General features: G+C 39.7%; 1 protein-coding gene across 2 annotated transcripts in view; it reads left to right on the top strand.

The window, feature by feature from the left end:
* Positions 1-15,301, top strand: part of pla2g7 (phospholipase A2 group VII) — a 102,235-nt gene extending 86,934 nt beyond the window's left edge. For both annotated transcript variants that reach the window (XM_033021556.1, XM_033021557.1), the window contains exons 7-11: positions 2,180-2,293; positions 6,847-6,938; positions 10,670-10,840; positions 13,444-13,592; positions 14,628-15,301. In XM_033021556.1, coding sequence (XP_032877447.1) covers positions 2,180-2,293; positions 6,847-6,938; positions 10,670-10,840; positions 13,444-13,592; positions 14,628-14,740 — 639 coding nt within the window. In that variant the 3' untranslated portion in view covers positions 14,741-15,301. The remainder of the gene's footprint in view (positions 1-2,179; positions 2,294-6,846; positions 6,939-10,669; positions 10,841-13,443; positions 13,593-14,627) is intronic.
* Positions 15,302-15,508: the final 207 nt, after the last annotated feature.

The raw sequence follows: 15,508 nt of genomic DNA, 5'->3' as shown, positions 1-15,508 counted from the left end.
ATCTTGACATTTGTCCCCTTCATTTCCTTTGAAAGGAAAAAATAAGTAAATTATCAGGAAAACCTGACATTAATAATCCTTATGTTTTCAAAATGCAGAGATTATGTTTTGTCGTCTTAAAGCCTATTGCTTTGGCTTTTGCTTGGAGAAGCAATGATAACACTTCAGCAATCTGTCCCACATTTCAAGTGTTAAAAAGTGGATACAGGCCCACATGCAATGTGCCATTTTCTCATTATTTTCAATGTTAGTTTCATATCTTATCAATGACAGTTATCTTAAAAATTTGCAGAAAACTTGCTACTGTGGAGATAAAACAAAATGCTGTTGATTAAAGGGAAGTTGCAGAATTTGTGCGTGCATTGTGTGGGTGGACGCAGAGGAGGGGCATGTGTGGTGTTAGCTAAGTGAAGAAAAATCCAGTAGGAGTGTCGACTCATCTTGTTTTATTTATACATGATAAAGGAAAACTAAACTAAAACCAGAGTACTAAAACAGCAGCTCAGAAACTGGAGGCTAATTTCATTTGCTAATCAGTGACCATTTTCATAACCGTGGTAATGCAGCACACCTGTTGGCGATTCTCCCAGATATCAATGGCTTTGGTTTGTGTTAGATGCAAACAGCTTTGCAGTAAGTTGCAAATTCTCATTCTAAAACCATGAACATGCTGTTTGCCAGTTATTCTGCTTATAACCAATGAGCTCGTCATGAAATTTGGATCTAATGTCCTTAACTGCCAAAGCTAACCTTGGGAATTGGAGCATGTGCGTGTTGTAAATCTGCAAAGTATACATTTCTGTCTCTGATTGCATTTTTTTGTGCAATGGACATCAAATGGCATGCTATGAACAGCAGATCATATCACAATTGTTCCTCTAAAAAAGGAATTTCCCATTGCAAATCTCAACAGACTTATAAAGAGAAAAAAGTGGCATATTCAATTTAGAATTCTCAAATTTGCCTGGAGGCTTGGAATGTTATTTTCTGGATCCTAATTAATGATCTTAATTAGACCCATCATTTTAAGACACTGAGCAGGATTGATAAATAATAAATGTAGAAACAAGGTGCAAAAGGACAAAAAAATCCTTGCATTCATCTAGGGAACCCAGCAGCCTTCCAGGTGAACAGAGGTTCATGTGCACCTCCTCTAACCTCATCTATTGCATTCCATGTTCCAATGTGTCCCCCTGTACATCGGCCAATCCAACTGTACATTCGGCAACTGTTTCGCTGAATACTTGTGCTCAGTCCATCAAGACTTACTGGTTGCTAACCATTTTAACTCCTCTATCTATTTCCTTACTGACTCTTCTGTCTTAGGCTTGCTCCATTGCTAGAGTAAGGCCACATGCAAACTGGAAGAACAGCACCTCAGATTCCTCTTGGGTAGCTTACATCCCCACAGTATGAACATTGAATTTTAGGTAGCATCCTACTACATTCACCCCCCCCCCCCCCCCCCCCCCCCCCCCCCCCCGCCCATTTTCATTTTCTTCACCCTGCACTCCCTCTTGTCTTCTGTGCCCCACCTGGACTCTCAACTATTTATCTTCTTCCCCCTCCCCACCTGCTACTTTCCTCCCTCTACCATCACAATTCACAACTCTTCAACCCTGTTTCACACCGTCTGCTTTTACCTTTGGCCTTTGTTCTAACCATCACCTATTTAAAACCCTCCCTCGTTTGCATCCACCTATTACCTGCCACACTTTGTCCTGCCTCTCCCCGCTTTATGTTTTCTTCCCCACCCTCCAAACAGTCCGAAGTAGGTCTTGACCTGAAACATAACCAATCCATGTTTTCCAGAGATGCTACCTGACTTGCTGAATTACTCCATCTCTTTATGTTCATTTGATAAATAATAAAGGCTTACCACTGTTATTTTTCTAATCTTTTTTAGCCTTTGTGAGCTGTGCCATAAACTCGCTGGTATTATCAGGTCATTGAGGGCCTAGACATCACAATTCTAGGATAACTACTTAAGTTCAAACCTGGAGGTGTCCCTCATTAATTTTGTCTCTCCCCAAGTCCATAATTTCATTCCGTCAATAATAGCATGGAATAGGGTTATCATTGACTGTATTTGATCAGGTTTTCCTACTTCACTTGCTAACATTGTTTAATGTTCTGTAACAACTTAAAAATAGCTTCTTATTTTTAACTTGATTTCCAGGTGCATCAGCGAGGAGAAGAATGTACCAGGGCCTTAAATCTGCTTACTAATATAAACAAGGGAATAATGGTGCAGAATGTATTTCCATTAGACTTTGATTTCTCCAAAATGAAGGTATGGCCATGGTTTTGTCTTGATATAGAGAATAATTATTTGAGTTCAAGGAAACCTCTTCAAGAACTGCTTGAAATCAGGGGGAGGGGTTTAATCTTCAAATTGTGATGAGGGGAAGATTAGTCTTGGATAACTTCTGCACTTTACTGCAGGAAATAGTTCATAAGGAATAGGAGTATAATTAGGCTATTTGGCCCATCTAGTCTACTCCGCCATTCAATCATGGCTGATCTATCTCCATCCTAACCCCATTTCCCTGCCTTCTTCCCATAACCTCTGACACCTTTAGGAAGTTGTCCTTCCTAAATTGGCCTGTATGTGATTGCAGTCCACACCAGTGTGACCAATTCTTAATTACACATCAAGAGTCAAGAGTGTTTTATTGTCATACTAGACTAAGTGGGACCCGTTGGGTCCCAGCTTCACGCGGGAGGGCTGGTCCCCAACGCAATATTCCACCTCTCCACCAATTCCAATATTGGTGGCCTGGGGGGGGGGGGGGGCTTTCTGGAGCGCTAGTATGGGTGTTGTGGGCTGAAGGGACTGGTTACCAGAGGGACATTGTGGGCCGAATGGATTCTTGGGCTGGCGGCTCAGTCACTCAAGCTTGGTGTGCTGGCAGCTCACTCATGGCTAGTGGGCTGGCAGTTGACTCACGGCTTTTCCTTGAAATTCCACTTCAAGCAGGCTGCAAGGCCACCAAACTCAAGTGCAGATTCCTACCACTTCAAGCAGGCTGCAAGGCCACCAAACTCAAGTGCAGTTTCCTACCATTTCAAACAGGGTGCAAGGCCACCAAAGACAGAGAGTTGTGACCTCTCTTCCCCCCCCATCTTGCAGAGAACTGAGCCACACCCACACTTCCGGGTTGTATAGTCCCTCCACCCTCCCACCGGAAGGGGCATGGCCTTCATGGCGTGATTGACAGGAGAGGGAATCTCAACATTTTTTAAACACCAATAACTCTTTTATTTTTCATCGATGGGAAAAATCCTCGGCAGCTGATGAGCGGAGGGGGACTTTGAGTAAGATGGCCAAAAGTCACAGCCATACGTGGTAGCGTTTTTTCTAAAATCAATATACAGTGCAAACAGGAAGTGGTCAAGATTAGACTTTTAATTATATAGAAGGCAACACCACTTTCCAATAAGGCAAAGGAAACACCACTTTCCAATAAGGCAAAGGCAACACCACTTTCCAATAAGGTAAAGGCAACACCACTTTCCAATAAGGCAAAGACAACACCACTTTTCAATAAGGCAAAGGCAACATCACTTTTCAATAAGGCAAAGGCAACACCACTTTTGCATTTTCAAACCAACCCACTTTTGCATTTTCAAACCAAACCTCTTTTGCATTTTCAAACTACATTTTCAAACTACAGTACGGGTACTCACAGGTCAGTAAAACCACTCACAGTTTAGTAGACATGTGTTCAGTGTTAGTCACAGCTCAGACAGAGAGTTGTAACCTCTCGCTCACCCATCTTGCAGAGACTGAGGCAGTCCACACTTCTGGGTTTTATAGTCCCTCCCCCTCCCACCGGAAGGGGCGTGGCCTTCATGGGGTGATTGACAGGAGAGAGAATCTCAACATTTTTAAACATTAATAAGTCTTTTATTTTTCATCAATGGGAAAAATCCTCTTGGCCTGCGCAGCGGCCAACGGTGGGGGACTCTGAGTAAGTTGGCCAAAAATCACAGCCGTGAGTGGTAGCGTTTTTTCTAAAATCAATATGCAGTGCAAAGAGGAAGTGGTCAAGTTTTGAGTTTTAATTATAAAGATGTCCCGGATGGGACAATTAAATTCTTACTTGCTGCAGCACAACAGAATATGTGGATATGTAAACATTGTATATAATGGGGGGAAAAAAAGAAAAAGTTCAATAAATAACAAATATAGTGCAAGTAACGAATAATAATATAGTCTTTTGCAGTTCAGTGCTCATAGCTTATTCGTTGTGTTTAATAGCCTGATGGCTGTGGGGAAGCAGCTGTTCCTGAACCAGGATGTTACAGTCTTCAGGCTCCTGTACCTTCTTCCTGATGGCAGTGGTGAGATAAGTGTGTGGCCAGGATGGTGTGGATCCTTGATGATTTGAGGCAGCGACTATGATAGATCCCTTCGAAGGTGGGGAGGTCAAAGCCGGTGATGGACTGGGCAGTGGTCACAACGTTTTGTAGTCTTTTTCGCTCCTGGACGTTCAAGTTGCCGAACCAGGCCACGATGCAACCAGTCAGAATGCTCTCTACTGTGCACCTGTAGAAGTTTAGGAAATTCCTCTACAACATGCCGAATCTCCGTAATCTTCTCAGGAAGTAGAGTCGCTGATGTGCCTTCTTTACAATTGCATTGGGGTGCTGGGTCCAGGAAAGATCTTCTGATATATGCATGCCCAGGAATTTGAAGTTATGGACCCTCTCCACCATCGGCCCGTTGATATAAACAGGATTGTGGGTCCTCATCCTTCCCCTACTAAAGTCCACAATCAATTCTTTGGTCTTACTGATGTTTAGAGCCAGGGTGTTGTGCTGGTACCATTTGGTCAGTCGGTCGATCTCACTTCTATAGTCTGACTCGTCCCGATTTGTGATTCGTCCAACCACAGTGGTGTCATCGGCGTACTTGATGGTGGAGTTCGCACTATGACTGGCTACGCAGTCATGGTTATAGAATGAGTAAAGCAGGGGGCTGAGCACGCAGCCTTGAGGCGCTCCCATACTAATTGTTACTGAAGATGAAGTGGTTCCTTCAATTCGAACAGACTGTGGTCTGTGGATGAGGAAGTTGAGGATCCAATTGCAGAGGGATGCGCAGGCCCAGTTCCGTGAGCTTGGTAAACAGCTTGGAAGGGATGATGTTATTAAACGCCGAGTTGCAGTATATAAACAACAGCCTGATATAGGTGTTTTTATTGTCCAAGTGGTCCAGTGCGGAGTGGAGAGCCAGTGAAATTGCATCTACCATTGACCAGTTTTGGTCCCCTAATTTGAGGAAGGACATTCTTGCTATTGAGGGAGTGCAGCATAGGTTTACAAGGTTAATTCCCGGGATGGCGGGACTGTCATATGCTGAGAGAATGGAGCAGCTGGGCGTACACTCTGGAGTTTAGAAGGATGAGAGGATATCTCATTGAAACATATAAGATTGTTAAGGGTTTGGACACTGTTAGAGGCAGGAAACATGTTCCCAATGTTGGGGGAGTCCAGAACCAGGGGCCAAAGTTTAAGAATAAGGAGTAAGTCATTTAGAACGGAGACGAGAAAACACTTTTTCTCAGAGTGGTGAGTCTGTGGAATTTTCTGCCTCTGAGGGCAGTGGAGGTGGGCTACGATCGACTCCACAGTCAAAAAGACCCAACAGAGGATTTACTTCCTACAGCAGCTGAGGAAGCACAATCTACCACAGGCAATGATGGTCCAATTCTACACGGCCATCATAGAGTCTGTTCTCACCTTCTCCATCATGATCTGGTTTGGCTCAGCCACCAAGCACGACACCTGGAGGCTGCAGCGAATCGTCCGATCAGCAGAGAAGGTTATTGGCTGCAACCTTCCCTCCATTGATGAACTGTACACTGCAAGGGCAAGATCATCTCTGACCCCTCTCACCCTGGCCACAAACTCTTTGAATCACTTCCCTCTGGAAGGCGACTCCGGACTGTCAAAGCTGCCACAGCCAGACATAAAAATAACTTTTATTATCCACGAGTAGTTGCTCTACTCAACAGCCAAAAATCTGTAGCCTCCCTTTGATCTGGTATTTTGTTGGTTCACATGCTTGATCAATGGTGTTTTATCATTAATGTTTTATTATTATTAATGTTTAGTGTTTTCTGAGTCATTCGTAACTGTCACTGTATGTCATGTTACTTGTGGGTGGAGCACCAAGGCAAATTCCTTGTATGTGAATACTTGGCCTATAAACTTACTTATTTACTTATGCCATGAAATATCAAAAATATACGTTTATTAAAATAAATACCCAGTTATCTTAAGTATCTCGGGCTTCATATGAATGGGCCAGTGATTGGCTTACTATTCAATTACGTGGTTTATAATTTAACATGATCTGGCAGTGAATATCAAACAGATGTCCAGAGCTTAGTAAAAAAAAAAAAATTATTAAAGGTAAGCAAAGTTTAACCAGAATACATTTTGTTCAAGCACTCTGTTGGGCTGGGTAAAATATTGATGAACTTCTTGAAGGTGCTGGTTCGAAGGGCCGAATGACCTACTCCTGCACCTATTGTCTATTGAACTTCAAGAAATTCTTGAACTGCAGGGATTTGTCGGGTTCTGAGATATCACAAAGATAGATTGATTCTACAGGTTGCATTTAAAACAATATAGACGAATAATTTCAGTTGGCTAGATATTTTGTCACGTGTTCTGTGAAAATATCAGATCTCTTAAGACAGTTGGGGAATTGCATTGAAGTCAACGTATTGACCATAGATTATAAACTATCAAATTCAAAAATGTAACTGGTTATTTTAAAGGAAAATACAAAAAACTCTCCAGTTTTTAAATGTGACCATTTTTTTTTTGTAGGATTGTCTTGATCTGTGTAAAGTAGCTATTATGGGCCATTCATTTGGTGGTGCCACAGTTCTTGATTCACTTAGCAAAGAGCTTCGATTTAGGTAAGTCTTGATAAATCTAGGTCTGTACACTGTGAAATTATTTGTGGGAAATGATCAGTAGTTCTTGGTTAATAGACAGCTTTTTATGGCTGTGTTTTATAAAATCTCTAATCCGAATGAAATAAATTTGCCCAATTCCTGATCTATAATTTTGTTTCTCGATTTGTAAAGTTATTTGGTTTAGTAAATGGAGGACACAGCAGTTGGTCGATGTAAGCAAGAATGACCTCATGATGCATGTGATGTGTTCAGTTTAAAAGCAAAACTTGGTTCATCTGATTTCCCACCTGTGGCGATATCTTTCCATCATATTCCTAATATTACATTCAGTCTAATCTTTATATAAATTGTATTTTGATTGGAGCTACAGAATATTTATTTCATACTTATAAACAGTGTACTTGATAGTGAAATCATCACGTCCACTAAAGGCTCTACTTTTTATGCGTAATCTTTAAAACAAAAACATCCTGCAGATGTTGGACTACTAGAATGTATAAAAAATAATGGAACACAAAGGTCATGTAACATCTGTAGTGGGAAGGAAATTGAATTAATGTTTTAGTTCAATGAATGTCAAGAAACTTCCCCAAAGGCTAAATGATGGAAGTGTGTGTAAACAATAACTCTCAGAAAATTGTTTAATATTTCAATGTTTTTTACATTTACTCAAAATGGTGAATCCCATCTCTTTATACAGTGCATTCAGAAAATATTCAGACCCCTTCACTCTTTCCACATTTTGTTACGTTACAGCCTTATTCTAAAATGGATTAAATTATTTTTTTATCATCAATTTACACACAATACTCCATAATAAAAAAACGAAAACAGGTGTTTAGAAATTTTTGCAAAGTAATTAAAAAGAAATCACTGAAATAACACATTTACATAAGTATTCAGACCCTTTACTCAGTACCTTGTTGAGGCACCTTTGGCAGCGATTACAGCCTCAAGTCTTCTTGGGTATGACGCTACAAGCTAGGCACACCTGTATTTGGGAAATTTCTCCCATTCTTTTCTGCAGATCCTCTCAAGCTCTGTCAGGTTGGATGGGGAGCGTTGATACACATCTATTTTCAGGTCCCTCCAGAGATGTTCAATCGTTTCAAGTCTGGGCTCTGGCTGGGCCACGCAAGGACATTCACAGACTTGTCACGAAGCCACTCCTGCGTTGTCTTGGCTGTGTGCTTAGGGTCGTTGTCCTGTTGGAAGGTGAACCTCCACCCCAGTCTGAGGTCCAGAACGCTCTGGAGCAGGTTTTCATCAAGGATCTCTCTGTACTTTGCTCCGTTCATCTTTCCCTCGATCCTGTCTAGTCTCCCAGTTCCTGCCACTGAAAAACATCCCTACAGCATGATGCTGCCACCACCATGCTTCACCGTAGTTATGGAATTGGCCAGGTGATGAGCGGTGCCTGGTTTCCTCCAGATGTGAAGCTTGGCATTCAGGCCAAAGAGTTCAATCTTGGTTTCATCGGACCAGAGAATTGTGTTTCTCATGCCTTTTGGCAAACTTAAAGTGGGCTGTCATGTGCCTTTTACTGAGGCGTGGCTTCTGTCTGGCCACTCTACCATAAAGGCCTGTTTGGTGGAGTGCTGCAGATATAGTTGGCCTTCTGGAAGGTTCTCCCATCTCCACAGAGGAACTCTGGAGCTCTGTCAGAGTGACCATTGGGTTTATGGTCACCTCCCCGACCAATGCCCTTCTCCAATGATTGCTCAGTTTGGCTGGGCGGCCAGCTCTATGAAGAGTCCTGGTGGTTCCAAAGTTCTTCCATTTAAGAATTACGGAGGCCACTGTGCTCTTCGGGACCTGCAATACTGCAGAAATTGTTTTATATCCTTCCCCAGGTCTGTGTCTCGACACAATCCTGTCTCGGAGGTCTATGGACAATTCCTTCATCTTCATGGCTTGGTTTTTGTACTGACATGCACTGTCAACTGTGGACCTTATATAGACAGGTGTGTGCCTTTCCAAATCATGCCCAATCAATTTAATTTACCACTGGTTGTCTCCAACATCGCAAGGATAATCAATGGAAACGGGATGAACCCAAGCTCAATGTTGAGTGTCATAGCAAAGGGTCTGAATACTTATGTAAAGTGATATTTCAGTTATTTCGTTTTAATTACTTTGCAAAAATTTCTAAACACCTATTTTCGCTTCTTGTGTGTATTGTGTGTAGATTAATGATTTTTAAAAATTGAATGTGAAGAGGTCTGAATAATTTCTGAATGCATTGTATGCTCACTGATCTTTCTCTGGTCCCTGTATGAGCAACTGAGTTATTGTGATGGGACCAAGATGAGGAAGCAAAAAGCAAGGAGAGGAAAAGTGGGGTAAACCATAGTGTCAATGATACTATCAACACAGAAGGAAACCATTCACCCGATTGTACCCCTTGCTCCACTTGGTCCTTTGCAGTATAGATCCAGCTCATCAACTGCTCTTCAAATATCTCTAAATTATGATAATAAATTGGCCTCTTGTACATTGGCGTAGACGGTGCTGGTTTCGCTGAACACTTGCGCTCGGTCTGCTAGGGCCTGCTGGATCTCCTCCTGTTTGCTAACCATTTTAATTCCCCTTCCCATTCTCACGCTGACCTTTATGTCTTACAATTAAGTGTCTTACAATTTGCCCTGCTAGAATGTTTTAACCACTCTAACAGTGAGTGAGTTCTGGATCATAACTACTGTCAACATAAGATGAATATTGTCTCATATTCTCCTGAATATTTTTAGTTCTTCATTATTCATCTCTGTCCCTGGCCCTTGAACATCCACTAATGGGAACGAACAACTTCTCTCTAGTTACCCTGTTAATACCTGTTGAGATCTTGCATATGTCTACCACATTTTCTTACACCAATTTGCACCCATAACAGCTGCTTCAAACTAACCTTGGAACTGAGAAGACTCTGAAGAAGGGTCTCGACCCGAAGCGTCACCCATTCCTTCGCTCCATAGATGCTGCCTCACCCACTGAGTTTCTCCAGCATTTTTGTCTACCTTCAATTGTTCCAGCATCTGCTGTTCCTTCTTAAACGTTGGAACTGATATCTCTAATCCCTGAATCCAATCTAGTAAATCATTTCTACACCTCCATATCCTTTCTAAAGCCAAAACTGTAAACAGAACTCCAGTCAAGGCCTTATCATTTTCATCAGATTCAAAGTAAACTACTTTGTTTTTGACAGCGCTACTTCTATTGGTACTGGTTTATTTTCGCATGTACTGAAATATAGTGAAAAAATGTGTTGTGCGCTACCCAGTCCAATCATAGTATACATGAGTACAATCAAGCAATACGTAAGTTTGATGTATTGCAAAGAGAAAAATACAAGAGTGCAGAACAGTGATAGAGCATTTCAGTTACAGAGAAAATGCAGATTAAACAAAGTGCAAGATCCACGACGAGAGGTTGGGAGATGGGGAAAACATGCTATCTTATGGGATGATCGGTCAGAGTGTATCATATTTGGTAAGGGGTTGGGGGGGGGGGGGGCGGTGAAGAAGAGGAGGAGGGGAAACCTAGTTTGCGTAATGAACTGGGCTATATCCATTATTCTCTGCAGTTTCCTGCAGTCCTGACCCGCTGAGTTACTCCACCATTTTGTGTCCTTCATTCTGTTAATAAATTGTGTTTGTTAAGTAACTCCCAAACATGTCCATGTCTGCTGTATTTATTAAATGAATTGCACTGCATATATTTTTCTATGCACACAGTTGTGGAGTGGCATTAGATGCATGGATGTTCCCACTGGAAGATGACATACATACAAGGATACAGAAGCCAATATTATTCATCAACTCAGAAAAATTCCAGTGGCTTACAAATATTCTGAAAATTAAACAACTTGATTCAACCACAATACAACGAAAGATGATAACAATAATGTGAGTAACTGTGCAAGTGAAGGCAAATTATGTCATCGAGCTATATTATCCAGTTTTACTGTGTCTGCTAAGTTAAGAATATTTCCAATTGTTTATAGAACACATGGAAGGTTAAAAATAATAGAATAATATAGTCAAATCATCGAACCAAACATCTTTATCTGTTTTTTACAATAGGCTTTGTTAACAATAACTTGCAAAACAAAATATGGTGAAGATGTCAACGGGAGGACATTTGATTGAACTGTGAAACAGCTTGCTAATATACATTTTCTTTCAATACTCTAATTTTCTTCTCTATACTTGCTCAAATGCTCTGAATTCTTATATTTCCTGCTTTTGAATTTACCAAACATATCAATCAAAGAATATAAAAAAGAATCCAATCAAATAAAAAGCATAACTGATTCCTTGGTATCTAGAGTCATACAAGTGATGCCTTTCTCTTCTCAAATTTTGTATGCAAAGATGTAAGTTTCAATGTGGTTTTGCAGTAACAGCCAGAAGTTTTTTTTTGGTTTTTTAAAATATTTTTATTAGAAGCAAACATATTATAAAGTATAGTTACATATTATAGTTTAAAAAACTTTTCATATACATCAATCATACATTATTAAAATTTTCAATTCTCGATTAATTCTGCTTCTAGTGTTTTTTTTATATAGATAGAAAGAGAGAAAAAAGAATTACAAATATCAAAAAAGAGAAAAGGTGGAATGAATTACTTATAATACATCATTGGAGATAAGTTCGTAGATTATAAAGTATCACAGCCAGAAGTTTAACTCAAACTCCAGGAATCTAAGCCAGAGTCCAAAAAAACCCAAGTTTGAGGCTCTGGTTTTTGTTGTCTGATGTGAAAAGGCACTGGAGTTTAGTTTATTGTCACGTGTACCGAGGTACAGAGAAAGACTTTTGTTGCATGCTAACAAGTCAGCGGAGTTACAAGATAAAGGGAATAACGTGAATAACATTTAGTGCAAGATGAAGCCAGTAAAGACCGATCAAAGATAGTAGAATGTTGCTGGGATGTTAAGGAGAACATTAGATTAATAGGAATCAGTAGTATGCTTGACAGGAGATGCTTCACTGTCAGCGTGGCACAGTAGTAAAGTTGTTCTTTACAGCGCCACAGACCCGGATTCAATCCTGACCATCAAAAGTCACTTCATGTTAAACCATCATGAAGGATACCAAAGCTAGCAAAAGCAGAAGAGCAGAGGTATTTTATTAGACCAAAGATAGCCCTCAAACAACATCTTTAAAATCGGCTATGTATCTGGTCATTTGAAACTTGTACATAAACTGGCATGAAGGCGACTCCCCGGCAACCACCCGCGAACATGTGGCGACTGCATTGTCTCCTGCAGTCGCCTAAAAAATTCTTTTTGTATAGAATAGTGATGCAATTGAAGATCATGAAGCATTTTGAGGTGCCCCAGAACAAAAATGCAACTTGGTTTACAAAATAACATAATTCAGTAGTAGAAAACTTAGAGTAACAGAGTATCTCCAAAAGCCCAAACAAATCAAAATTATTGCTTGTTGTATGATTATCATTAAATATTTTATATGAGCTTTAATCTGTGCTATTGTTAAATTAGCATTACATCTGTTTGTGTGAGGCTCTAATCATTTAATATAGAAAGGAACTTTACTGAGATGCAAGGTAAGAATAAACAAAAAAAGACGACTAACTAGTCTGAGTTGAATTTTGTTGCAAGAGCTCTGTGAGAGACTTGGGAGCATGGTGCATGAAGGCAATGCCAATCAGACAAAAATGATCCCGTACAGTAGAGTAGATTCGAAAATGGGATAGGGTAAGACAAACAGTTGAAGTAACTAAATTTTGATTTTGACTGAGATAATTTAGGTCAGTGATGGCAGCAGTAAAGGCAATTGGTTTCTTTATGAGTCCAACAAAGTCTGCTGTTTGGTAAATACGCTTTAATTTATACAACAATTTTCTGTGAAGGCAAGACATCCATCCTGCTTTCCATTGAATTATTTTATTTTATCCTGAGGGTGAGAAACTTCCATTTTGCTCAGAAGTAAACCAATGCCAGTACAATGCAACTCAATTAAATTTGTTTGTGTTGTCTTTATAACATTTCCACATCACTGAGGGAGCAGACGACCTACTCCATGTTAAAATAAGGGTATCACATTTGTAATTCACCCCTCTCTTCCGGGGCCACACCCTCTCTTTCATAATTCCCACCACTTCAGAAAAATGATTTGGTCTGTAATATTTTTAGAGTTTCTTTATGCATTCTTAAAAAGTCAAATTTACTTTTATAGAAACTATAGTCAGTTTCCCAATTATTTGAAGCCATTACACTATATAGATGGTAGACAAAATTGCTGGAGAAACTCAGTCACTTGCACAATTATGATTCAGTGAACAGTAGCATGCATGCATTAATGAAACACTACAAGTAATAAAAATTGATCGCTTTGATGTCAAATTAATTGGAGAACCATAAAGTTATTTGCAAACTGTTATTTTCTCAGATTCCTTAGTTTCCACAACATACATATGAAATTTATTATGCTTTAATTTGGTTCACTGAAGCTTCTTTATTTTACTCAATTCTTCATAGGGGAACAGTTCACCAGAGTTTCCCTGATTTTACATTTTTGACTGGCCATTTCATTGGAAGGATGTTTGGGCTGAAAGGAACAATAGATCCCCATATAGCAATTGATATTAGCAACAAAGCTTCTTTAGCATTTATGCAAAGGCACTTGGGTAAGTAAATAATACATTTTTTGTAATGAAATATAAAATACAGAAATCAAGTTTTATAATTTCAGGTATCAGATAGTTGATGGGAAAGCATCAACAATGGTAATGGTAAAATGATTGCAATCAAAGAACAGCAGGGAAAATATTTTTCTGTGGGCAGTGCTTTGGATATTTGTCGATCTTTTTTGCTTGAAATGCGAATGGTATGTTGGCCTTTATAATAAGAGGAATCGAATATAGGAGCAAAGAGGTCCTTCTGCAGTTGTACAGAGCCCTAGTGAGACCACACCTGGAGTATTGTGTGTAGTTTTGGTCCCCTAATTTGAGGAAGGACATTCTTGCTGTTAAGGGAGTGCAGCGTAGGTTTAGAAGGTTAATTACCGGGATGGCGGGACTGTCATATGCTGAGAGAATGGAGCAGCTGGGCTTGTACACTCTGGAGTTTAGAAGGATGAAAGGGAATCTCATTGAAACATACAAGATTGTTAAGGCTTTGGACACGCTAGAGGCAGGAAACATGTTCCGGATGTTGGTGGAGTCCAGAACCAGGGGCCACAGTTTAAGAATAAGGAGTAAGCCATTTAGAACGGAGATGACGAAACACATTTTCTCACAGAGAGTTGTGAGTCTGTGGAATTCTCTGCCTCAGAGGGCGGTGGAGGCAGGTTCTCTGGATGGTTTCAAGAGAGCTAGATAGGGCTCTTGAAAATAGTGGAGTCGGGATATGGGGAGAAGGCAGGAACGGGCCTACTCCTGCACCTATTGTCTACTGAAATCTTTTTAAAATTGTATTTCCAATAGAAAATATGTTTATGTTAAATCAGTGGCATAACATTCAATGACACCACGTACATGTGCATTAAATAAATACCTAGGATCATAGTAAAAGCATCTCCTGTACAGTTCCAAGTTTATAATAAAAATTCCAGAATTATTCCTGTAGGAGCAGGTAAAGGGACAAATCTTCCTATATAACAAATTTAAATTCTACCTTGAATAATTGTTTCTGGATTAATCTGAACATATTTTATTTTCTAGGTCTTCAGCAAGATTTTGATCAGTGGGACGCTCTTATTGATGGAAAAGGAGAACATATTATTCCTGGCACAAATATTCCTCTGCCTCCATCAAATTCTCAATCTACACAATGACTATGCCGCCTTTGAATATACCCCAGAAAAATGTGTGCACAGATTTACCTGTAGTAAATAGTGTGCACAATATAGCCCTTTTTAATATCATCAGCCATACAAAACTCATTACCTCCATAATTTTGTTTCCTTTTGTTGCTTGTAGACCCATGTTTCACAAACATTACAATATTCAGGTTACTGTCTAATTATTCTAGTATTAAGACAGTGGGATGCAAGTGTGAGGTATATAAATGTTTATATATTTTAACCGATGTTTCATATACTAAATTGCCACAGCTTTTAAAGTGGTGAATTAATATATTAAGTATTTTAATATTGAACCCAATTGTTTAAATCTTCAGTACATTTTTTACTAGCCACGCTGTTTTGAAGCTGTAAATTAATTCTTTGACTGATTACAATAATTCTCAAAACCAAAAGTGTAAATTAGATTTCTGGAGGGTGATTATGAAGTTTTTCTCTGCACTGTTAGCTAAATTTTTAAATTCCATCCGGAGAAAGAAATAAGATCAAAATGTTGCTGAAGATCTGGTAATAAAGTTTGTTCAGATTAATCCAGATTCTTTGCATTGTTTCCTTCTCCCAATGGATTTTTAAAATTAACACTCTGATCTCTCTTTTCACAGTAGCAAAACTTTGCATTTGGTCGATTTGTTGAATAACTAAGCTTTTTTTTTAAATCATTGGTCAAATGTGTCCACGGTAACCTCCTCAGACTCCAAGTGCTGTTTGGTTCATCAGGAGCAAAGTAAAACTGCTACACCA

Source organism: Amblyraja radiata, chromosome 5, assembly GCF_010909765.2.
Source record: "Amblyraja radiata isolate CabotCenter1 chromosome 5, sAmbRad1.1.pri, whole genome shotgun sequence".
NCBI classification, from domain to species: Eukaryota; Metazoa; Chordata; class Chondrichthyes; order Rajiformes; family Rajidae; genus Amblyraja; species Amblyraja radiata.
The sequence above is the reverse complement of the archived record's forward strand: the minus strand, read 5'-3'. Positions and strand labels throughout refer to the sequence as shown.